This window comes from Lepidochelys kempii, chromosome 10 (genome assembly GCF_965140285.1).
Source record: "Lepidochelys kempii isolate rLepKem1 chromosome 10, rLepKem1.hap1, whole genome shotgun sequence".
Lineage (NCBI taxonomy): Eukaryota > Metazoa > Chordata > Testudines > Cheloniidae > Lepidochelys > Lepidochelys kempii.
Window position 1 is genome coordinate 22,814,045 of NC_136389.1, and position 24,387 is coordinate 22,838,431.

General features: G+C 39.6%; 1 protein-coding gene across 2 annotated transcripts in view; it reads left to right on the forward strand.

Annotated features, from left to right (window-relative positions):
- Positions 1-24,387, forward strand: part of TXNDC11 (thioredoxin domain containing 11) — a 100,800-nt gene that overhangs the window by 17,844 nt on the left and 58,569 nt on the right. For both annotated transcript variants that reach the window (XM_073362418.1, XM_073362419.1), the window contains one exon: positions 14,384-14,477. In XM_073362418.1, coding sequence (XP_073218519.1) covers positions 14,384-14,477 — 94 coding nt within the window. The remainder of the gene's footprint in view (positions 1-14,383; positions 14,478-24,387) is intronic.

Genomic DNA, 24,387 nt, shown 5'->3' on the forward strand with positions numbered 1-24,387 from the left:
GTTTTTTTTTTAATTAAATCTTAGATTATTAACGTGCCACTGGTTTAAAGTTTCAGATTTCAGTACCATCAAAATAAGGATCAAATCCAGTCAGAATTCCTTTAATCACATCAAGTAGTCTCTTAACAATTGAATGCCTTATCCCTTATTCAGGCCAGACTCTAACCGAAGTTAATAAAAGATTGTGCTGCATAGTGAATATGAGAACAGCCCCGAAGAGTACTTGGAATACCATGACATCAGTGTATATTGTACATACAGTATGGGTTAGAGGGAGGAGAAAATAATGTGGACTAGTACTTTAAACAAGCAGATCTCCAAAATGACAAGTTTTGAAAAGTGGTACCTCTCGTGCATAATTTCTTTGATATGGCTCTTTACTATGCCATTATGTCTGTACAACCGAATAACATACCTTCCAAGATGTGATAATGTACTCTGGTTGGGTCTTGCTGTCTCTGAAAACAGTTCTCAAAGCAGAAAGGTATGGATTAAAAGTGAAACAGTGATGCATGGAAGTAAGTGTGTGTGTATATTCTGGGAAAGATAGTTTTGCCAGAGTCACTTACATCTACAAAAGGAATTAAATTTAGAGTTCAACCTAACCCTCTTTCCTTAACTCACTCTGTTGTACTTAGGTCTTTCAGGGGAGTGCCACAAGGCTGGATGAAGCTATATATATTGTCTGTTAAGTGTTGCAATATTTCTTTCTCTAGATGCTATGGGGTGAGTTTGTGATTGCTTGAGGATTGCCTTTTTTTTTTTTTGGCTGAATTTCCTTGTTTTATTAATTTAAATCCAACTTTTTATACATTTAATTTATTGTAGTCATGTGGTTTAACACAGTGGCTCTCAAGTTGCAGTGTGGGAGGTTTAGATTGGATATTAGGAAAAACTTTTTCACTAAGAGGGTGGTGAAACACTGGAATGAGTTACCTAGGGAGGTGGTAGAATCTCCTTCCTTAGAGGTTTTTAAGGTCAGGCTTGACAAAGCCCTGGCTGGGATGATTTAACTGGGAATTGGTCCTGCTTTGAGCAGGGGGTTGGACTAGATGACCTTCTGGGGTCCCTTCCAACCCTGATATTCTATGATTCTGTGATTCAATCTTTACAGACTACTGTACCCCTTCTAGGAGTCTGATTTGTCTCATGTACCCCCAAGTGTCATCTCATTTAAAAACTACTTGCTTACAAAATCAGACATAAAAATACAAAAGTGTCACAGTACACTATTACTGAAAAATTGCTTACTTTCTCATTTTACCATGTAATTATAAAAAAAATCCACTGGAATATAAATACAGTACTTACATTTCAGCATATAGTATATAGAGCAGTATAAACAAGTCATTGTATGAAAATTTAGTTTGTATTGATTTCGCTAGTGCTTTTTTATATAGCATGTTGTAAAACGAGGCAAATATTTAGATGAGTTGATGTAGCCCTGGAAGACCTCTGCATACCCCCAGGAGTACGTGTACCGCTGGTTGAGAACCACTGGTTTACCATAGCTCATCTAATACTAAGGTCAAGAAGACTTCATGATTTAACAGTCTTTTTACAGTGTAGTAGCGTCAGAAATGGATAGAGATTGTGAGTTGATCTAGTGCTAGTGTAACCCACACACCTTCTGGGTGTGGTGTTCTGTCCCATCTAGTGGCACCGAGACCACTTACAGAAATAAAATGAATCTGTCAGCTGTTAAACTGAGTCTGTTACACTAACTGCTATGCATACTAGCAAGAGCTTTCCTTTTTTTTTTTGTCTGAGACACCTTTCCTTTTGGTTAATGAAAGTGCTGTAGTACATTCTTGAGGTCTGTTGTCACAATTATATAACTAGCAGTTTTTCACATCATGACATATTTAAAATGAAGTTTCAGAGTAGCAGCCGTGTTAGTCTGTATTCGCAAAAAGAAAAGGAGTACTTGTGGCACCTTAGAGACTAACCAATTTATTTGAGCATAAGCTTTCATGAGCTACAGCTCACTTCATCGGGTGCAAAATGAAGTGAACCTGTCAGTAGTATGTATTACTAAGGTAGATGAAGCAGTTACACTTCTTAATCAGTTGAGTAGCTATGAAATTACACAGGTTTGCATGAAAGAAATGCATCTCTGTTTGTGATGCTTGATTCTTCTTTTGCTTTCTGAGGGTACAACTGGCAACTTTGCCTTTCTGGGTGAGGGCATCCAACATCGTCTTAAGAATACCTCTAAATTGGTAAGGTTTGATAGACATATGTAATTATCTTTCTAAAAACAAAATGGGCCCTTGAGTTCTAGGATACTGACAGATGCTCTTAAAATTGGGCGGTATTTAAAAATATCACTTATTCTATTGAGATAACATTTGTGATTGTTTCTCTGAAACATAAAAGCAGCCTCAGGTAGCCATTGCTTATATCAAAATGCTAGGTTGTACAAAATGTGCTCTAAAGTTTAGACAAGTACAGTTGTCAAATACTTTAGGTGGAGAACAATTTTCTGTTTTGCAGTCTGGTATGCGTAAGAAAGAACCTGTATGCTATAAGATTGATGCACGGGGAAGGATCTTCAGCTGGATGAGTTGAAAGAATGTTATATCTTCAAAACAAAGCATGATGCAACTTGAAACACCAGGCAAACAAAGACTTTTGGTTTCAGAGTGGTAGTCATGTTAGTGTGTATCAGCAAAAACAATGAGGAGTACTTGTGGCACCTTAGAGACTAACCAATTTATTTGGACATAAGCTTTCATGGGCTAAAATCCATCTGATGAAGTGGGTTTTAACTTATGAAAACTTATTCCCAAATAAATTTTAGTCTCTAAGGTGCACAAGTACTCCTTGTTTTTTTTAAAGACTTTTGGATTACTTCTAATTCATGGTACCTGGAGATGTCCTGAGGAAGAGCCCAAAGCCTGAGAAGGACAGTGAATAGGAGGAGGGTCTATGGGGTGTCTAGATCCCGTACTGTTTAAGGGATTATACATCAGGAAATAAAGCCCTCATCTTGTAAAGGGATTGCTAAAAGCAGATCCATATGTTGACATGAATTCCTTTGCAGAATCTAAGTTTGTGATTCATGTGTTGGTCTAAATGGCAGCCACTGCAAGGCATGCAAGTTGGGCATAAGATATTTTCTAATGGTCGCATCTGGTATCAGACATGTTACGTCATTTTGCACTGGCTGCAAGACATAGGGTTGCATTGTGACAGCCCAGAACAGGGGGAATTGCAGTAGTTAAACTGAAATGACAAAGCCGTGGGTGGCATTGGTGAAACTGAACTTTGGTGGCAAATTCTTTTTTCTTTTCTGACAGATACGTTAGTTGCACTTCATGAAGGCTTATTTTCCTTTTAAAAGGACAAACTGCTGTTTTTGAGCTCCAGTAATTGTGCAAACACAGATTCTTATTTGTCTTTCTCCTTTTTTGAACTTTTTATTTACAGTTTTTGCAGTAAAAATGATAATGCCACAGTGAGAAATGTGCACTGATATTAGCAGACATAGTCTATATAAATGAATGGGGCTATTCTTTTAACTTTTAAAAGGTGATTATCTTGACTTTTGATTGTGATGACTGAAAAATTGGGAGTCGTCTTTATAGATAATACATATATCCTCCTCTTTTTTTATTTAAAGAAGAAAAAAGCTTTTTTTCCCTTCTCTCTAATTTTTTTAGGGCTAATATTGTTCTAACCTTTTAAATTCATGCATAGCAGTGTTGCTTTGTGTTTTGAGCAAAGAAGTGATAGTCAGGAGTTACCTACATCTATCCCTGTTTCTGCGCCTGATTTACTGTGTGACGCTGGGCAACTCTTTTCCTCAGTTTTGTCATTTTGAAATGAATAGTAATTTTTACCTACCTCCTGATGGCTTCTGGGATTTAATTAATGTATGTAAGGTGCTTTGCTATCCTCCAGTGGAAGAAGCCATAAGAAATACAAGGTATTCTTTTTAAAATAATCATATTTAGCTGTTAAACATCATTTATATTTTTAGTGCACATTCAAACTCTTTTCTCTCCCACTTTCAAAACTCTTCTATGTCCTTGCAAAGTCAGCAATGTTTATTTTACATCTGGCACATTCTGTTTTTATAGGACAGTCTCTTATAACAGAGAAAACAAATCCTTGTTGGTTCCAGTGTAAAGGGGACTAAAAAATAGGTCTCCTTTGTTGGCTAAATGAATGGTCTCCAAGCACTATGTCAGCTGTCTTGTGACTCCTGCCGCTACTAAAGACAACTGTTATGGTGAAGAGGGGGAAATAGCAGCCAACTCCAGCAACTAGAGCACCAGTGAGATTGAAGCTGCCAACCACAAGTGGAAGAGGCAAGAGTAGAGAAGAACGGAATTGGATAGCTATGCCATAAGTTTAGGTAGTGGGAAGAGAAAAGGACCAGATGGCTGGGCAGCATTTGCAGTGCAGAGGAAACCCAGAACACCTGGAAATGTTCAGGAAAGTAGAGGGTGAGAGAGGAACAGATCAGTTAGGAGGGGAGGATGGATTTAAAAACAAAAATAGACAGTGTGATTCAAATTTTGCCACATTGAAAAGCAGTAAAATACTTATAATTATTTTTCTAAAATTGCTTTTCCATGTAAGCCCAGGGACAATGTGCAGCTGTGAATGGGAGAGGATGGGGTCCCTGAAATAACTTCTGAATTATGATGATGATAACTCTGTGAAAAAGTTGGAGAATCTCTATCCTGAGGCATATGTGTTTTGGTTTGGAGAACAGGAAACATGAGCAGATTTCTATGGATTTCCTCTCTTAACAGTGCGCCTTTTTTTGGCTAACCTCTTGTGTTGACTCTCATCTTTTACATGCTAAAATGTTAATTTCTTGTAGTAAGAAGAAACCAAATTTTTACTATGACTAATCAGGAGTCATTTTGATTTCCAGCTTTTTATAGCTAGAACTCAACCCTACAGTGTTGTCAAAGTTTGACTCAGACTCAAAATTTATCAGACCACTCTGTTTTATTAGCAAAGCTGCTCTGCTAATACATTTAGAAGTGAGCCCCCCGAGTGGGGCTTGTGTCTTTTAATTTATACAGTTTTTTGGAGAACAAGTTACAGAGAAGCTACAGACAAAAGAAGAAAAAGATTTTAGTCACCACCTTTCGAGATCCCTGAGACCAGTCAGATATCTTCAATTACCTGCCACCCTTAACAATCTTCTTTAACAGCTTCCAGTTAACTTAACTAATTGCCCTTCACACCTTCCATTCTGATGCCTGCTTCTTAGACATGCTGGCTCTATCTTAATTGCTTCTCCATTCAAAAGCTAACTGTCCCTACGTGTGCTCCCTCAGATACTTTGTAACATGTTTTGGCATGCCCTCTCATATACAATGTATCCAGCATGTCCCCTTATACAATGTTATACTTCCACAGTCCCCCCTTTTTGGTCAAGGCTACGCCCATAACCAATGACTTACTGGATTCCATGCATCAATCGTTCTTTTTCATTACTTTCACTGGTGACATTTAACAACATTAGATTAGCACTCTGGTTAGGGGTAACCTGATGGATGGTGTGTCTTGTGCAGTTTTGGATACAACAAGAAATCAATTGAAAACACACAAAGATTATTAGAATTCCAAATAGGATAGTCAGGATTCCTTGAAACAACCAGTTTCCCAGACTAGAGAAATTGAATAAGTTACTTATCCGTTTCCACAAGGAACTTGATTCTTCGTGGGGAAGGTATGCAATTTGCTCCAGATGGCTAGCACGATTTATTACCTCATTAGTATTATCAGGTATGTATACACAGCATTCTGTTCCAATTAGAGCACAGGTCCCTCCTTTGGCTGCCAGTATTATATCTAATGCCCGACAGTTTTGGAGGGCCACTTGTCGGACCGCTCCTGCTTCTTTGGCTAGAGCTTTTAAGCTCTCTCCTGTTTCATTGGCCATGATCTCAACCACCGCTTGTAACCTTAAAAGCCTTTTTGCATGGTGGATTACCCCCCTTACTAGGACTAAAGAAATGCCAACAGCTTCTTCCCAAATTAGGGGGCTTATGTTATCCACATACCATTTAGCATCTGGCAAGTCCCTCCTTTTTCGCCTGAAATTACGGAGGCGATTTCGTGGGAGAGATTGAAGTACCCAGAATTGTGGGAAAAGCTGAGCAGGATAACAGATACCTGACCAATTTGCTGGTAGCACAGTGTAAGCATTTTCCCCACAAACCCAATGATGTCCCATTAAAGGTGGGAAGGATTGACTGCAACCCTTTGACATGTAAGAATTTACGAAGGAGGAATAGTATCCCCCAAAGGGCACAGGATGATTTTCACTGGGAGAAGAGGTAGCATTCACATGACATTTGTAGATGGTGCTGTTTTTCTCAGGGAGGCTGTAGGGGGAGCAAGAGATTGAATCTTTGGTTTGGTCCCAGGTTGAGAGGAAGTTTCTTTCCATACCCGGTTCGCCATTCTCCAACCTTGTTTGAATAGTCCCATACACCATGGGACACAATGTATTGGAGACAGCTGCTCCTCCCTAGATTCAGCCCTGTCCCATTACACACCCAGCACCAGTGGCCCTTTCCTTTCACCACACTTATAAGTTTAGGAACATATGTTTTTCCCAGCCCCCAAGTGTCATTTTCCTTCCATGTCCTTTTAAGTGGATAGGGTTCTCCAGCAAGCTCTGAGGAATTCAAAGGGATTGCCATGGTGGGGATCCTAGCTTGTGAGTGAGCTGGGATGTGGCTGCAGACCCAGCAATTAGAAATATTCAGGATCTGGGCTATCTGCACCTGTTGTTGGATGAAAGAATTGTCACTGTCACTCTGGATTCCCCAGACCCTCAGGACACAGTAGCTGAGGATTAAGCTTCTCAAAGGACACATGTTGGAAGCAGGACCCTTTCTGGTTCCGATAACCCCTTTCGAGGGAACCACAGTCACGGTTTTACGTCCACCAGGCAGCAGGCGCTAGGCTCACTACTGCTTCTTGTTTGTTGGGTCCTGCTGTCTGCTTACCCTCTGCTTCTGGCAACCCTTACGAGAGCGCAGATTGTAAGGTATTGCAGGCTGTTCCTCTTTGTCTTCTGGGGTTGAAGCTGGTTCTGCGTGGTCTTGCAGAGGTGCTTGGTCCCTTTGAGGTGGCGCTGGCTTACACTGTGAGGCGTGGATCCATGCAGCGATGCCGGATAATTTCACTGCTGTCTGGGTGGTGAGCAGTACCTGGTATGGACCCTTCCATCGCGGTTCCAAGGCGTGCTTCCGAAGATGGTGCCGCAGGTAAACCCAATCACCAGGCTCAAGAATGTGACAGGCAGCAGAGGTGGGTTCCATCGGCCAAGCTGCTCGCACCTGCGAATGGAAGGAGCTCACAGCTTGCATTAACCCTTTGCAGTACTGGAAGAGCGTGCTGTGAGTTAGGTTTAGGTCTGGGGCTGGGGTAATAGTAGCCATTGTTCGCATAGGGCGTCCCATGATGATTTCAAATGGACTCAATTTGTGTCTCTGGGATGGGGATGACCGAATTTCCATAAGGGCCAGTGGTAAAGCAGCTGGCCAGTTTAACCCTGTGGAACTACAGATTTTTGCCAGTTTATTTTTAAGCACACCATTTCGCCTTTTAACTGCCCCTGCACTCTGTGGATGGGAAGGGCAGTGCAACAGGTGGGTGACATGTAATACCTGGTTTAGATGTTGAACAATTTTTCCAGTAAAATGTGTTCCCCGGTCACTAGACAAAGTGGCAGGAATTCCCTTGGTAGGGATAATGTGGTTTAACAGACATTTTGCAACGGACAATGAATCAGCTTTGCGACAGGGAAAGGCTTCAATCCAACCCGAAAACAGACATATTATAACTAAAATGAATTCATATTTCTGACACTTTGGCATTTGTACAAAATCAAGTTGCCAGTGTAGGAAAGGTGCTTGAGGCAAACCCCGGAACCCTTGTGTTACTTTTACAGATTTGCCTACATTGTGGCTTTGACAAGTAACACAAGCGGCACAGTGGCAGGTTGCAAAGGAGCTGAAATGGGGAGCCCACCACCCCGCCTTACTCATAGCAGAGACCATCCCCTCCTTGCCGACATGCGAAACACCATGTAGCAGGGCAGCTAGAGACGGGTAGAGTGAGAGGGGGGCTACAAAGGTACCGGTGGGCGATCGCCAAAGGGAATCAGAATGCAAAGAGCAACCCAAAGCACTCCAGGAGTCTTTCTCTGTTTCTGGGGCAGAATCCTGGAGCTGAGCAAGATGAGGCAGGGATGGTGGCATTACAGAGACCGAGAGGGGACCAAGAAACGCTTCTGGTGAAGGTTTTATAGTGGCGGCATGTTTTGCAGCAGCATCAGCAAGTGCATTACCTTTTGCCACCTCGGTGTCTGCCGCTGAATGGCCAGTACACTTAACAATTGCCAAGGCAGACGGTAGTAAAACTGCATACAGGAGGGCGGCAATGTAGGGGCCATTCTTGATAGGGGTACCAGTAGAGTTAAGAAAACCTCAAGCCTGCTAGAGGGTGCCAAAGTCATGCACAACCCCAAAGGCATACCGAGAATCAGTAAAAATAGTGGCAGAGAGCCCCTCGGCTAGAAAGCAGGCACGGGTTAGAGCAATCAGTTCAGCCACCTGGGCAGAGGTCACAGAGGGTAAGGGCGCAGCTTCTATGGTCTCAGAGAGAGAGACCACAGTGTATCCTGCAAGAAGGTGGCCTTGGTCATTTCTATAACAGGACCCATCAGTGAATAATACCAGGTCAGAGTTAGGGAGAGGTACATCTGAAAGGTCAGGGCGCGGGACAGTGATAGCGGAGACAGTTGCAAGGCAGTCATGGGGTTCACCATCACTAGGTAAAGGAAGGAGGGGAGCAGCGCTTAATAGTGATATGTGAGGCTGAAAGCAGCAAAAGTTCATACCTAGTGAGGCGAGCGGAGGAGAGGTGAGCAGTGTTGCGTTGCAGAAGGAGAGTTTCCACAGAATGGGGAACCATGAGAGTGAGAGGAGAGCGGAGGACAAGGGACTCAGACATCTCGACCAGGCACGCTGCAGCAGCTACAGCGCTTAGGCAAGGGGGTAAACCCTGGGCTACAGGGTCCAAGGTTGCAGAAAAATAAGCCACCGGGCGATTTCTGTCACCGTGCTCCTGAGTAAGAACCCTGAGGGCACAAGCAGATTGTTCGTGACAGAAAAGGGTAAAAGGCTTGTCATAGTTAGGTAACCCTAAGGCAGGGGCAGAGGCTAAATTCTGCTTAGGGGAGATGAAAGCAGCATTTGCTTCAAGTGGCCATGGCATGGGGTTAGGTACAGAGGATCGAGTGAGTTCTTGGAGTGGTTTAACCAGAGAAACATATTGGAGAATCCATTGCCTACAGAACCCTGTCATGCCTAAGAATTTTCTGACCTGGCGTGGAGAGCAAGGCTGGGGAAAGCTAAGGATGGCTTGTACCCGGGCTGGATAGAGTGTATGGGAGCCCTGGGAGAGAAGGAAGCCAAGGTATGCGACAGAGGTTTGGCAGAGCTGCAATTTTGTGCAAGAAGCCTTATGACCCTTGTTTGCTAAAGCTGTGAGAAGTGTTAGTGAATCAGTTTCTGAGGCAGACAGAGAGGGGGAGCACAGGAGTAAGTCATCCACCATTTTATTGAACAAGTTCAATGGCGCCATTGAACCATTGAACCAACAAGTTCAATGGCGTAGACTGCGCTGCTGCTGTGTACCTTTCTGTCTTGTGGAGGATCGCTTGGACTAAGCATCCAGGCGCCGGCTGCCACGATCATCCTGCAAGGCAGTCAGGGATCACACAGCCTCAGTGAAGCCGCTTGCCATCTTGGTGGAACCTCCAAATTGTCAAAGTTTGACTCAGACTCACAATTTATCAGACCACTCTGTTCTATTAGCAAAGCTGCTCTGCTAATACATTTAGAAGTGAGCCCCCCGAGTGGGGCTTGTGTCTTTTAATTTATACAGTTTTTTGGAGAACAAGTTACAGAGAAGCTACAGACAAAAGAAGAAAAAGATTTTAGTCACCACCCTTCGAGATCCCTGAGACCAGTCAGGTATCTTCAATTACCTGCCACCCTTAACAATCTCCTTTAACAGCTTCCAGTTAACTTAACTAATTGCCCTTCACACCTTCCATTCTGATGCCTGCTTCTTAGATGTGCTGGCTCTATCTTAATTGCTTCTCCATTCAACAGCTAACTGTCCCTACGTGTGCTCCCTCAGATACTTTGTAACATGTTTTGGCATGCCCTCTCATATACAATGTATCCAGCATGTCCCCTTATACAACGTTATACTTATACAATGTTATACTTCCACAGTGTGTACATTGTGATTTCCTGTGTTTGGACCAGGGGAGAAGTCTGTGGAAAAACAGTTTGCTGTAAATTATTCTTTTAGTCATATCACTGATCTTATTTTGGGGATTCTTTGTTTATGAGAGACATAGGAAAATCTCAGAATACCATTTGGTTTGTTAGATGGCCAAAAAAGATTTAAACTATTTCTGAGCAGAATATTTTATTTTTTCTTATTGTGCCACGGGACACATTTTGTAAGGGACTAGTGTGATATATTTGGGGGAATTAGCAATTCATATTTACAAGTGTCCCTTTTCTTCCTCTTCATTTACACAGACAAAAAGTACATCAGAAGTGAAATTCTTCAAAATTAAATGTACAAAACATTTTTGATTGAATGTCGGAAAGGATGTAGAAAATTTTTATCAACATTTGACTTTGTTTTGACATCTTATTTAAGATGAAAATAGCAAGTTGATGGGAAAGTGACTGTATAACAAAAATAGATTAGTAAAGATTAATAGACCGAAAAGCTATACTTAATGCCACAAGAGGGCCACAAACCCTATGATAAAATACCTGGTTGAAAAGTGTATTATTTTCTAGATTTGAAAGTGCTGATTCTTCTCTCCCTAAAACTAGTATAGAACTCTGTTGAAGGCAGCAGTGGACTTACACCATTGTAAAATTGGTATGAGATCGGAACATGTAATCGGAAAATTACAGATGCAGGCATTATTATACTGACACATGAAGAGAAGGGTGTTCCCTTACAAGTGGAGAACCAGTGTTGACAGGTTTCAGAGTAACAGCCCTGTTAGTCTGTATTCGCAAAAAGAAAAGGAGTACTTGTGGCACCTTAGAGACTAACCAATTTATTTGAGCATTAGCTTTCGTGAGCTACAGCTTATGCTCAAATAAGCTTATGCTCAAATAAATTGGTTAGTCTCTAAGGTGCCACAAGGGTTGACAGGCCGCTCAAGGAACATATCCATATTAGCTCTGATCATGCTAGTGTGCTAAAAATAGAGTGTAGCTATGGCAGCATGAGCAGGATGAGGGGTTAGTGGCCCTAAGTACGTGCCTAGCATCTTGGATGATACGTACTCGGGGTGGCTAGCCCCTTGCGTCACTGTGGCTATCCTCTATTTTTAGCATGCTAGCTTGATCAGAGCTAGTGGGGGTATGTCCGCTCAAGATGGGACTCTGACCCTGGAGCTCGAAGTGTACACATATCTTTTGATTCTACTTGTCCCAGAAAAAGTGAGGAAATCCCTAGTGATTCTATCTCCCTTTCTTAAGAAGAGAGAAAGTAAGCATCCTTCATCAGACAGCAATATAGATCCTGTCACTGCTCTAGTGCTGAAGAGAAAAGACCAAGACCATGGAGTCATGCTTCTTCCTCCCAATGAGACTGGGGGCAGATGGAGGTAAAATAGTCCAAGCAGCAGGACAAAACCAGAATGGAAAAAATCCAGAAGCCCTGAATCAGTTCTCATCCTCCAGTTCTTCCTCATTCTCAGAAGAAAAGGAACTTTCAGAATCAGAACGGTTTCAGAAGAGAGAGAAATCAAGAGAATTCCGAAGAGAAGTGTCCATTTTACACCACACTAAAAAGAGAACTGAGAGCCTGGTGTAGTTCAATCTCTCAAAAACCCCAGAAGAACCAATCTAGTAAAATAAGGCAAAATGAACAGAAAACATTTCCCAGTATCTTCTAAGTAGGAGCTGTGTATCCCCCTTCATTTGACCCTCCCCAGAATCAGTGAGTGTGTAGTCCTTGAATCCCAGAAGTGGCAGAGATCCTGAACTTTTACACACATCAAAAGAATGCCAGACTCAATCTTTCTTCCCAAAGTGGGAGCAGTATGACTTTTTTTGTTTAAAGATACAGCTATATCTGTAGGTAACTTCCTTTCTCAAACTATGGGAAAAAGCCTGGAAGCTAGTTAAAGATTTTGTTTTGAAGCCTCCTTTGCACCCCTTTGAATATCTGTAGCTTCTGGGTACTTTTCCAGAACCACTGCTGTCTTGATGTAGGATGTAGTTTGTTGGTAATATCTCGCAATCAGTTGCTATAAAGGATCACAAACTTCATGTAGAAAATAAAGGTAGAATATATTTTAGTAAAGCTGTGATTATATTTTATAATCCATATTTGAATCATTCAAAGACAAGAAAATCAAAGCCACCTCATGAAGTATCTCACTGGTTGCTTCTCTTCATTGGATGCTTCTCTCAGCTGCTTACATTTCATAGTTCCAGCAAGGGTGGGCAATATTGTAGTAAGTTGAAATATGTGGCTGGGCTCTTAAAACATCTCTCTTGAGATGGGACAACCAGAACGGCATGCCGTATTCAAGGTGTGCTTGTACGATGGATTTATGTAGTGTCACAATATTTTCTGTCTTCTGATCGATCCCTTTCCTGATGGTTCCTAACATCATTCGCTTTTTGGCTGCTGCTGCACATTGAGCAGGTGTTTTCAGAAAACTATCCACACTGACTCCAAGATCTTTGTTGAGTGGTAACAGCTAATTTAGATCCCATTATTTTGTATGTATCATTGAGATTGTGTTTTCCAATGTGCATTACTTTGCATTTATCAACATTGAATTTCATCTGCTGTTTTCTTATCCAGTCACCCAGTTTTGTGAGATCCCTTTGTAGCTCTCCACAGTTTGCTTTTCTAGTCATGGGCATTATTTGAGTAGAGACTGTCAGGCGTGCCCAGTTGTCTAATGTGGGGTTGTATGCGTGTGAGAGAGAGAGAGTGTGAGTGTGTGTTTCCACAAGACAGAGAGAGTGTGTGTGATATGGACAAATGTCTGTGTATTTGGGACTTGGACGAGACTACAGAATTCATTTTCAGCTGTATTTTAAGGCAGAATTTGAAATGTGACACCTGACCTTTTTCACTTAAAAGTTATTTCACTAGGAAAAGTGAATGCAGAGAAATCTTCTTGCATCATAGAACAGTGAAAGGATAACCATCCACACTTACAACAAATAAAATTCAGTATTTCACATTAATGTTAACAAGTTGCATTTAGTGTTCATTTTTAAAAGGTAACTTTTAAACCTATTGTGTAGCTCTTTGTCGAGATAGCAGTGCAGTTATCAAGAAAATGAAGTGTGAATAAGAGTCCGACACCTGAGCTCCAGGTCTGGGAACATGCCTCCTGATCAGTGCAAGTTGAGTGTGTGATGAATTGTTTTATCTGCAAATGCAAATATAAATGGTTCAAGGAAGGCTGTCTTACATTCTGATCTGTCTGCTCAAGTATCTAAGTTCTAAGAATCACTTTTGTACCCCTTCACTATTATCACATGGAATGGGATCTGTAATCTCTGCCTATTTTGATGTGACCAGTATTCTCCGCACCCTCAACCCAGTATGGACAAAAATTTTGTCTCTCTTTCGGGAGATCACAGATCCTTTAAATCTCAAATTACCTGGTTGCCTGGGCCAGGATCTGGGTTTCTTCCCTTTGTTTTTGTGAAATCAGTCTCTCACTGATTTCCCTTGCAAGAATCTCATATGGCTGATAGCTTCCCAGTGTGATGTAGACTGGCAGTCATGCAGAGGCTTCATATATAGATGTGAATCATGCACAGTATAGTAAAAACTTAAAGAAAACCAAGCATTTTACATTGAAAAAGGGTTACAGTTGACTTCATTTTACAATGACACATTAAATCCCAAATCTCAATTTCAAAAGAACGCAGTATGGTGCTAGGTAGAAAATGAAATATTCCATCAATGTGGTGGTACTGAAGCTTGACTCCTGCAAGTATTTTAAATTATTACCATTTGCTTAGAGAATAATGTAACCACTAACACAGGAAATATGTAACACTGAAATTATAATGTTCTGCATATATACAGATTTGGTCTTGTGCACATTTTCCAAATTATAGTATTGGCTGATTTTTTCCCCCTCCTTTTAAGATCCACTTTTCTTGCAGAGAAAAATGGCTAGTTTGTTTTTCCAAAACAAAACAGCCCATTAATGTTTAATCTGTTTGTTTTTTACTATAGTTAAATAATTGCAGTGTCCCATAAATGTGTAGTTTTGTAATAGCTTAGCTAACTCTAATTCTTATTCTTGCAGCCTGGAGTTCTAGGATATTTTGAGTTCAATGCTTCACCTCAGCCTCCCGGTTATTTGACATTCTTCACATCAGCATTACATTCATTAAAGAAAGGTAAAAGCTTAATCTTAAGAATTTAAGGCACCTTTGCAAATAGTTTACATATGTGAACTTCAGTTCTCATCTGAAATATTTTGTAATTTGAGAATTACAGCTCTTAGTATTGGTCTGACGACTAAGTTTTATTCCTTTGTTAATAGACAATGAATGGATTAAGGAATAAAACAAAAATTAATTGAATAAAAGGTATCTTATATATGTTGTGGACAGGCAGAGTGGAATAAAATACATAGTGTGTTTATCCTTCGTCACATTTTCATAGCATAATAAATGTGATCTTCATTTTGTATAGTTTACTAAATATATCCAGCAAGTCTTATTTGCCAAATCTCTCCACTTTATTGAAGGAACTGCAGTTCCTGTTTCATGTCACATTTCATTGTTACTATTTGGGTACAAAAGTACTCAAAAAGTAAATATAATTTTTGTAGCCAAATGAAAATGAAGCAAAATCACAAGTCTAAGTAAAACTGAGTGCATTCCTGTTTTTAGGATCTGATCCTTCAAACAGTTACACTTGAGTAGCTTTACTCATATGAGCGATCTCTTCAAAAACATAGATTTGAGATTGCTGATTTGCCACTTAAAATTCATGGTATGTTTGTCTATTTTTCAGGTAAGTTTTGTTTTACACTGGAGTCAGAAGTCTGGTAGTGCAAGACATGACACTGGGGCTCATCCTCAGGTCTTTCCTGTCTCTTTGTTTAATTTAGCTTCTGGCTTTTTCACTTTCCCCATTTTACATTACTTAATGTCTCGGAAACGTCTTGTAAATCTCTTCAAGTTACCTTTTCCACTGAAAGATGCTAAACAAAGAAATATTTACTTCCTTGGGGGTGATTATGGTAAAACGAAGATAGATTCTTCTTACATGGAGCTTGGGTTAGACAACTCCAAACAAAAGGAGATGCACCTCCCACAGTGGTCACTTAAAATCAAGAAATTTGACCCCCCCCCCAAAAAAAAAGAAAAAAAAGGTTATGTATAAAGAAGAACTAAATCTTTCTTCATTTCTTTTTTTAAGGGGGAGAAGTAAAACTCTGAGAGTGGGCTCTGTTGCTGACTGATGATCATTGATTTGGTTTATGTCTGTTTTAGTGGCTAGTAGATGGATATTCATGCTGATGGGGGTAGGTTGACTATCTAAGCAAAGGCCATATCTGTATTTTGGAAAGTTTTATTCTAGTTTCCACATTAAAGGAGAACTAACCCCCCAAATGTTTCATGTTTCAGTGCATAAACATAAAGCATAACGTATTTATATGTATTTTGAAAGGTTATTTTAAAATGTAGTTGTGTTCCTGTTGTAGCTTTTTAAGTGCTGAGCATTTTTACCACATTTCCTAGGAGCAGAAGCAATGATGTCATAAACTAAAGTGCTTTACACACCACTGAGCAGGCCTCCCTAATTAAACCATCAGTTTCTTAACTCTGAGTACATTGCAGAGAAAAGTGCACAAAACATTCCTGCGTTTAAAATGCTTCATCTCTGAAACAAGAGCTTGTACACCAAGAATAAATACAGTGTAAAATATAATTACAAAAATATCTTAAAGAACATTATTTGTTTTCATGTTTGCAGCCTGTAAATGTCATAATTTTTTTAGGTGTAATGAACATGGTATCTGGATAATTTCATGCCAAATGTTGTGGAAACACTAAATAATAAAACTTTTATAGCCTCTTTTATCCAGTTTGTTGCATACATTATATTAATTCTCACAACACACTTGTGAAAAGAGTAATTATCATTGACCCCACTTCATAGGTTGGGGACCTGCGGTATAAAAAGATGGAGTAGCTTGCCCAAGATAAGTGGCAAAACTTGGCAGAACAGAGTAGTCCCAGCTTTCAGTTTGATATATTATTAATTAGTCATCCTTTGAGACCCAATCCTTATTTTATGTTTTTAATTTTCCTTAATTATGCAGATGAATAATTTGTGTTTTAAAATGCTGAGGAAGACAGGTTGTCTTATTTTTGCTGGTTGAGTAATTCTTTTAACTCTCTTACGTGTTTTGTCATATACATTAAGGCAAACTAGATACCTTATAAAGAAAAGGAGTACTTGTGGCACCTTAGAGACTAACCAATTTGTTTGAGCATAAGCTTTCGTGAGCTACAGCTCACTTCATCGGATGCATTTCCGATGAAGTGAGCTGTAGCTCACGAAAGCTTATGCTCAAATAAATTGGTTAGTCTCTAAGGTGCCACAAGTACTACTTTTCTTTTTGCGAATACAGACTAACACAGCTGCTACTCTGAAACCTGTCTAGATACCTTATAGTTTGCACTAGCCGGGTCTATACAGGGCAGCTATAGCACAGCACATTTAGAGCACTTTACAAATTACACCCCTCAAATGTGCTTTGCTGTGACATGTAGACAAGCGCTTATACTCTTAGATTGTTCAGAAGAATTATGCTGCCATCTTTAACACACACTATTACAGTAAGATTTAATCTATAAGGTATTTATTATGATGGGAAAGCAGAGTAGGAGGAAAAAGCTGATTGTTGTTCTGTGGCATGAAATCCTATTCAAGGAGCTGATTCTAGAAGGTATAGAGCATTGATGTCAGTGGATACGGGTACTTAGCACCTTGTAGGATCAGATCATTGATGAGGTAAATTATGAATAATTGCTTTGTTGTGACATCACATTTTTGTTCAACTGAAAACTGAACTTTGTGAATATTTTTCGTTCTCTGAATGTGTACGCATAGAATTCTTAATTTTTAGTTCTTCTTTGTGTAATTATCCACATGGGTTCAACTCTTTGATATTGTGTGTCATGCACCCTGATTTTTTTTGGCCAGTAGTGTCTGTTCAGGCTGTGCCTGCACCCTAGCTGTCCTTGTGTATCCCCATCCAAGGGCTATAAGGGGGAATGGGCCCTACTGACCCTCAGTTTCTTCTTATTGATCGTGCCAGTGAGACCAAACTCCTGCAGTTTTCCCCTGTTTTCTGTGTGCACTGTGCAACTGACCTTAGTTAGTAATCTTACTATTTAGGTGATTGTTAGTTAATTCATTCTTATAGTTAGTTAGATGTTGCCCATTGCGGGGGGAAAAAAATCTAATCTTTTCTTCAATAGGTTTCAACTTTGGTACAAAGTGCCTTGGTCCATGGAGCCTTGGTACCTACCACCTCCGTATCCATGGTGATAATGTGCAGCTTTCTATATCTGTTTTTCAGTTTATATGGCATCTGTTTAATACTCTAGGTGCTATAAACCAGCAAATATAGAAATATAAGTGTATGCATATATATTAATGCAAAGGTTAAAGACACTGTCAACTTAATTTTTTTTTAAATGACAAAACATAATTTTCTGATAGAGCACCCTTTAATTAATACATCCTGATTTTTTAAAATTCTTTAGTATTTTTAATAAATATTTTTCTTCTCTCCTGTGGATGCTTGAATATTTTCAATAAGGGAGAAACTGACTTATATGGGGAAATGATGATGCTAATTGTACACAAAGTACTATCAGATGGACAGAGTAAACAAACTGGAAAAACAGAGAAATATTTTTGTCCCGCTTCTGTTAGTTATCGTAAGCTTAGGTGTTTAGCTATAGTATGCACACAGTTTTCAGACAGAAGTGTGATTTTTGAAGTTTTGTCCTTAAAAAACCAAACAGAACTTGCTCATATCTGCTTAGTATTCACTCAAAACGCACAGGTAATGATATTAGGAACCATAATTTAGGTTCCCTATCCTTCACCCATCAATCCAACATTTAGGATGATAATATAGACTCTTGATTCAGCAAGACATTTAAACACATGCTTAATTTGAACTTTAACTGTTTGTTTCAACACCACTAGTCAAATGCTCTGCACTGTTAGCAACACTGGTGGTCCCACTGGCTAAAAGAGGAGGATTCTGCAGTTGGATTTGTGACCCATGCAGGTAAAACCTTACTGCAGCAGAAACAGTTCAGTTAAACCAAAACTTGAGGTTGCTAAGTATAGATGGAGCTCAAGACCGAAGATCTCAGTAAAAACTGAAAGGAAGCAGAGTTCTCGAGACATCAAATGCTGATGACCATATTTGTAACAAGAGTAGGCATATAGAATGTATGAACTTTGTGTAGTAAGGGAAAGCTGGCACAAGTTACACAAAATATGAAAACAATACCATGTTTCATTGCACTGACACATACTTGGTGTCAGGGCAGGGAGTGACAAGATGTTGTCTGGTGGTGCTACAGTCTTATACTCAGGAGAAGGAATGCACAAAAGAAGTGTAGGAATTATGCAGGATAACATTCCAGCGAAGACCCTGCTGGCTTGAGAACCAATGAATGGCAGAATAACAGCCAGTCTGCAAACAAGACATATCAAGTGTACAATAATCCAAGTGTATGCACCAACAAATTCAGCAGGCGACCCTGAAATGGATACGTTCTTTGAGCAGGTACAGCAAATTTTGGATAATGTGCCTAACCATGATATCATAGGCAAAGAAGTGGAAGGCATCCATGCTGATAATAGCAAACCGCTTTTGATTCTCTGTGGCACAAACCCTCTAAAGATAGGAGTCAGTCTTTTCCAGTATAAGAGGATCCACAAGCTCACATGGAGATCAGCAAAGAATGCAACTGTTAACCAGATAGACCATGTGTGTGTATCTCAAGGGTGAGCATCATCTTTGAGAGTGTCCCTACCCAGATGTTGGCTTGGATGATTATCTTTTAGTGGCCACGTTACAATGTAAACTTAAAAAGATCATAAAGACAGACAAAAAGACTGTTACAGCAATAGCAAAGTTCAAGGACAACAAAATATAGATCAGATTGCTTTTAGAAACAGTTACAGTATTTTACAGGCGCAGGAAAGTGTGGAAGACAGATGGTCAAATTTGAAGACTGTAGTTGAGACAGCTGGACCTCCAAAAGGTGTAGAAGAAAGATGCATGGATTACATCTGGAACACGGGCAGCAGTTAACAAGCAGAAAGTTCTGAAGGCAAAAAAGGACCGAGCAAGACACAGGCAGAGCTTTTACAGGCAGATGCAAGATGCAGAGAAAAAGTCAAAAAATAAAGAAGAGAAGCAGGCAAGACAGAAATGCCTGGGTTCAGGAGAAGTCTGCAGAGGCACAAGATGTACCACTGAGAGAGACTTCAAACAACTCTACAGAATAGTGAAGGACCTCTTAGGAAGAAGCAGTTCAAGACGGATGATGCCCATCAGGGACTCTTATGGACAGATGTTGGAAACACATGAAGAACAAGCCAGCTGAAGGAAAATACTATTTCCATTCCATATTAAACTGTGTAGAGCCACAGTCATACACAGGTTCCAGAGGAATGCCTATGTTAAGTTAGAAATAGAAGAGGGACCAATAAATAACACCCAATGAAATTAAAGCAGCCATCGAAGGCCTCAAATGGGAAAACTTCTGAAGTTGACAGAATTCAAGCAGAGGTACGGTGACAAGAGGATATAGAATGCGCTGTCATTACCTGGAAAGACGTACCATGACTAGCGAGTGCACATAATCAGTGCGGGAACTGGACTGGCCAATATGCCAGCAGCACAGGAGGGTCTAAAGTTTAAGTTGCATGCTTAAATACCTTCCTGAATGGCACAATAATGCTAATATAAAATAACTTGATAAGCAGTTTTTATTTCCTGTTGTTTTGCATTAAGAATCCAAAATGCAAAAGGCTGTTCTGATGTCTAAATATGCAAAGCTTGTAAGGTTGATAAATTAAGATTTGTGTTGGTTATTCTAGTTACGTTCTGCCTACTGAGGTTTGCTCTATTGCCTTATTTTATTCCTTTCATATTTCACTTGTAATGAGCAAATACAGAATGTTGAACATTGGGGAAATATCCTCGTGTCTTTTCACTGCATTTACATTTATAATGTAAAATGCTTCTTATAAACAGCATATAATACTGTAAGAGAGGTTTGTTTTCACAGTCTCAGTACACAGATACTTTCTTATAAAAGGTGTATTTCCTTGAGGTAGTAGTTTTATGTATGTGCAAAAAAAATCTTGAATTTGGCGGTTTTAGTTTTTGATGTACATAAGAGTTTTTTTCATGGCTTGGTTCTTTTGAATAGCTTTTATTTGGGATTGTAATGTGTGTATTAATAATACCTATGCTTTTTACTTAAGACTCTATTTGAGGACTAAAAGTGCTCTACGAACATTATCTAAGCCCAACAACGTTCCTATGAGGAGGCAGATATCATTGTACTCATTTTACAGATTAATAAACTGAGGAACAGATTGGTTGACTGGCTTACCCAATAGGTTTTGAATACTTGAAAGTCATTTATTTTGAGGCAGCTTTCCACTGCAGTAGTGGTTTTAAAATCCCTGTATACAAGTGGGCAGGCAGGTAAACATTCTGAAATAAATGATCTGACATCCACTTTTTCCCCAAAAGGCAGACTGGAGAGATTAAGAAATACCGTTGTTTGTCTGATTAACTTTGGACTTCACTGATGTATTAAGGCTGTGACTGGAATTTTTTTTGAAAGATACCGAATAATTAATAACAAGAGAACAGTATCTGTAGTGGTGTTGTTTGTTTCCACAAAGACCTTGCCATTCAGTATTACACTCCTGAAAGCATACCAGTTTTGTTGTCGTTCTACCACTTGATTCTGGCTAGAATTTAGACATGTTTTGCTGTTTTAGGTAGCTAACTGTGAAATTTGATCTTTGTCTATCTTGAAATGCCTGTAATGTATTGCTCTTTTATTTGTTAGGAGAAGTGGACATTGGGGGAGCTGCCTGCAGTTCTTGACTGTTTCTTTCTCTGTAAAGAACACTTTTTTTAAATTCAGTTTGGTGAGAGTTTGTTCTTTTGGCTATTATAGGAGGGATAAAAAATATCTCTACTTTTGAGAGAGAGAGAGACTTTGAGTCATAGAGGGATTCTGCTGTACATTGCTGCTTTGCTTGTTCCAAACATTGAATCAAAAAGTAATAAAAAACTAGAAATGTCAGAGATTACTTGTAAAATCTTATTTGTCTAACAGAATTGATTATATAAACTGTTTAGCATTCTCTTCTTTAATCTTTCACTGTAAATTTCTGTGATCTGTAATTTCAGTGTATCTACTTATAGGTAGGGCTACGATTTTGTCATGGAATTCACAGAATCTGTGACTTCCAGAGACCTCCATGACTTGAGCCTGCAGCGCCTGAGAGCTGCAGGGTCCCCCCATTGCCCGTGGAGGCTGGGAACTGTGGGACCCCGAGAACCCAGCTGCTGCGGACAGGGGAGGGAGTGCCCCAGGAGCTTCCAGCTGCTGTGGGCAGTGAGGGTGCTTTGGGTGGTGGGGGAGCCCTGCAGCTCCCAGCTGCTGGGGAGCTCGGAGCCGCCACGGGTGGCCGGGGTGCCCAGGAGCTCGGGGCAACCGGGATGTCCCGGAGCTTGGAGCTGCCGCGGGTAGCTGGGGTGCCCCGCAGCTCCTGGGCTGCTGCGGGCAGAGGGGATGCCCCGCAGCTCCCAGCTGGGCCCCAAGGGCTGGTGTGGGACCCCCGCAGGTTCCCATTTTGTCATGCATATTTTAGTAAAAGTCATGGATAGGTCACCGGCTTCCGTGAATTTTTCTTTATTGCCCATGATCTGTCTGTGATTTTTACTAAAAATATGCGTAACAAAATCTTGGCCTTACTTCTAGGCCTTAAAACTGCTTGCATTAAAGTCAGGTTCTTAGTCTGGTCATATTTGTATCCAAACTAAAAAAAAAAAAAAGGTCTGTGCTCCACTACCTGATTGTTTTTTTTATCACGAGATATGTGTACAATCCAGTGGGTGAATAGTTTCCTTGACACACACTTACAGAATTCCCACTACATCGATGGGAATGAAGCATTGAGGGGGAAGTATATGCCACAATGCATTGTTATATATGTATTTGATTTGTCCAATTTATCACAAAGAATAAGTATCAGAAAAGAGCTGTAAACCTTCCTTCTGGTAGAGTCCACGTGCAGCTAGAACTCTCATGAAAGTAGGTGCTGCTACTGGCAAGGAGGGACCTGATTCAGTTCCTCGCCTTTGTTGCTTCCACTAGCGGAACTTCATCCTGGCCAGAAGTAAAGTTGTGCTCCCAAAGCAATGCCTCATAGTGTGAATTCCCTGGTCAGGGTCTGTCTGGTTCAGGGAAGTGCATTTTGCAGGGTGACTCTAACTTTATGGCTGTTGATTTGAGTTATAGAGTAGCTAAGCTAATATCTGAATTTCAGCTTTTTCCTACCGTGTTTAATAAGTGAATAATTCACTAAGGTGAATAATGTAATGCTAAATCAGTGCTCCAACCCTCTGAGTAAACAGACACGTGATGAAATCATTTGTATTAGCAAAATTTGTAATCGCATATATTGAGACAGCTTGTTTTGCTTCATATAAATTGTAGAGTGAAAGATAAGCAAAAAGAAACATTACTATTTGGAGTTGAGCAAACGTTAATCTTATTACAAAACAGATTGTTATATTCTTTCAACAATGTACAGTACTTGTTTGGTATGGTCCAGACAACTGAGTTGTCTGTTACAAATGTTCAATTTAAAAGCTTGACTTGGAAATTAGCTCAATTAGGTATCCTAAATAATTATATTAGATTCTTAAAATCATGCTCTTGCATAGTCTGTGAATTGAGATTGTTTAATCTGCTGAAACTGTCACACATTAATGCAAAAAATTAGTAATATTTTACCATAGCACAGGTCAAACTATATATTTTCTCTCTCATTGCTTTTACTCTTTAAATTTACACCAAATTCTGCTGAAATAGTAATAGAAATATTTTTGCTCCAAATCTTGGATCATAGAATACAGATGTCATACGAGATGTAATATGCTCAACTGGACTAAATTTTTACTAAACCATTTTCTCCTACATTTTATTTTATTTTATTTTATTTATTTATTAATTACAATAATCAACATTTGTTTTTATCTGATTACAGGCTGAAGTTTTTATACTGCAAATTAAGACATTTGTCTCTGTTAGAGTTGGGTGAACATTGCAAACAGCAGATTCACTTTAACAGAATTAAAAATCCTTTTTATTTTCTTTAACCTCCATGAGTAATTTGCCCATTCCAAGTTTCTGTAAAATGTTCCTTGTGTGTGAGATATTTGGGCAGATTCACTACTATCATGAGTGGGCAAACTCCACTGTGGAATTGTGCACACTTACACCAGTAATAAATATGTGTTCATAAAACTGCTTTTAATGTCAGACTTCTTCAAATGCCATTTATACTCCACCTTTATTACACAGTTTTTTGAGTCCACAGTAAAATAATCTAAACCAGTGGCTCACAAACTTTATTGGTTAACATATTGCTTTCTTAAAAAAATTGAGAACTGAAATGATGGAACATTAAGCTCGTATACCACAATTAGGGAACCCCTGATCTAAACTGTAATACTGTACTTTCCTAAAGGTCAAAATTGCTATTTATGGGAATGTAGCAGAATAAAATTTTATCATGAGTATCTATCAGGTCACAATATTTTTGTGGCTTTTAATTGACATTTAATCAGAAATTTTTTTTTCCTGAAAAACATAAGACTCGCCTCCATCTTTGGAGAGACCTCTTAGCTGAGTGGGAGGATATGAATCCCTTTCACCAAGGAGTATGATCTCTGGCATTCCTAGGTTGATTTTATAATCTGAGGGAACTAAAAGGACCCTGGAGACCTATTATGTTTATTTGCTCTATTCCTTTGTTAGATGTGCTCTGTCAAATTTTCCTTCTTATAAATCTTTGCACATTTTTTTTCAGATCATCCCATCACTATTTGTCTTTCATGAACTATAATGTTTTGTCCATTCAGTTAGTCTTTATACTTTGTCTGGTTTTGGCTTTCCATCATTTATTTTTTGCTTTTTTTTTCCTTTTAGTTTCTTTATA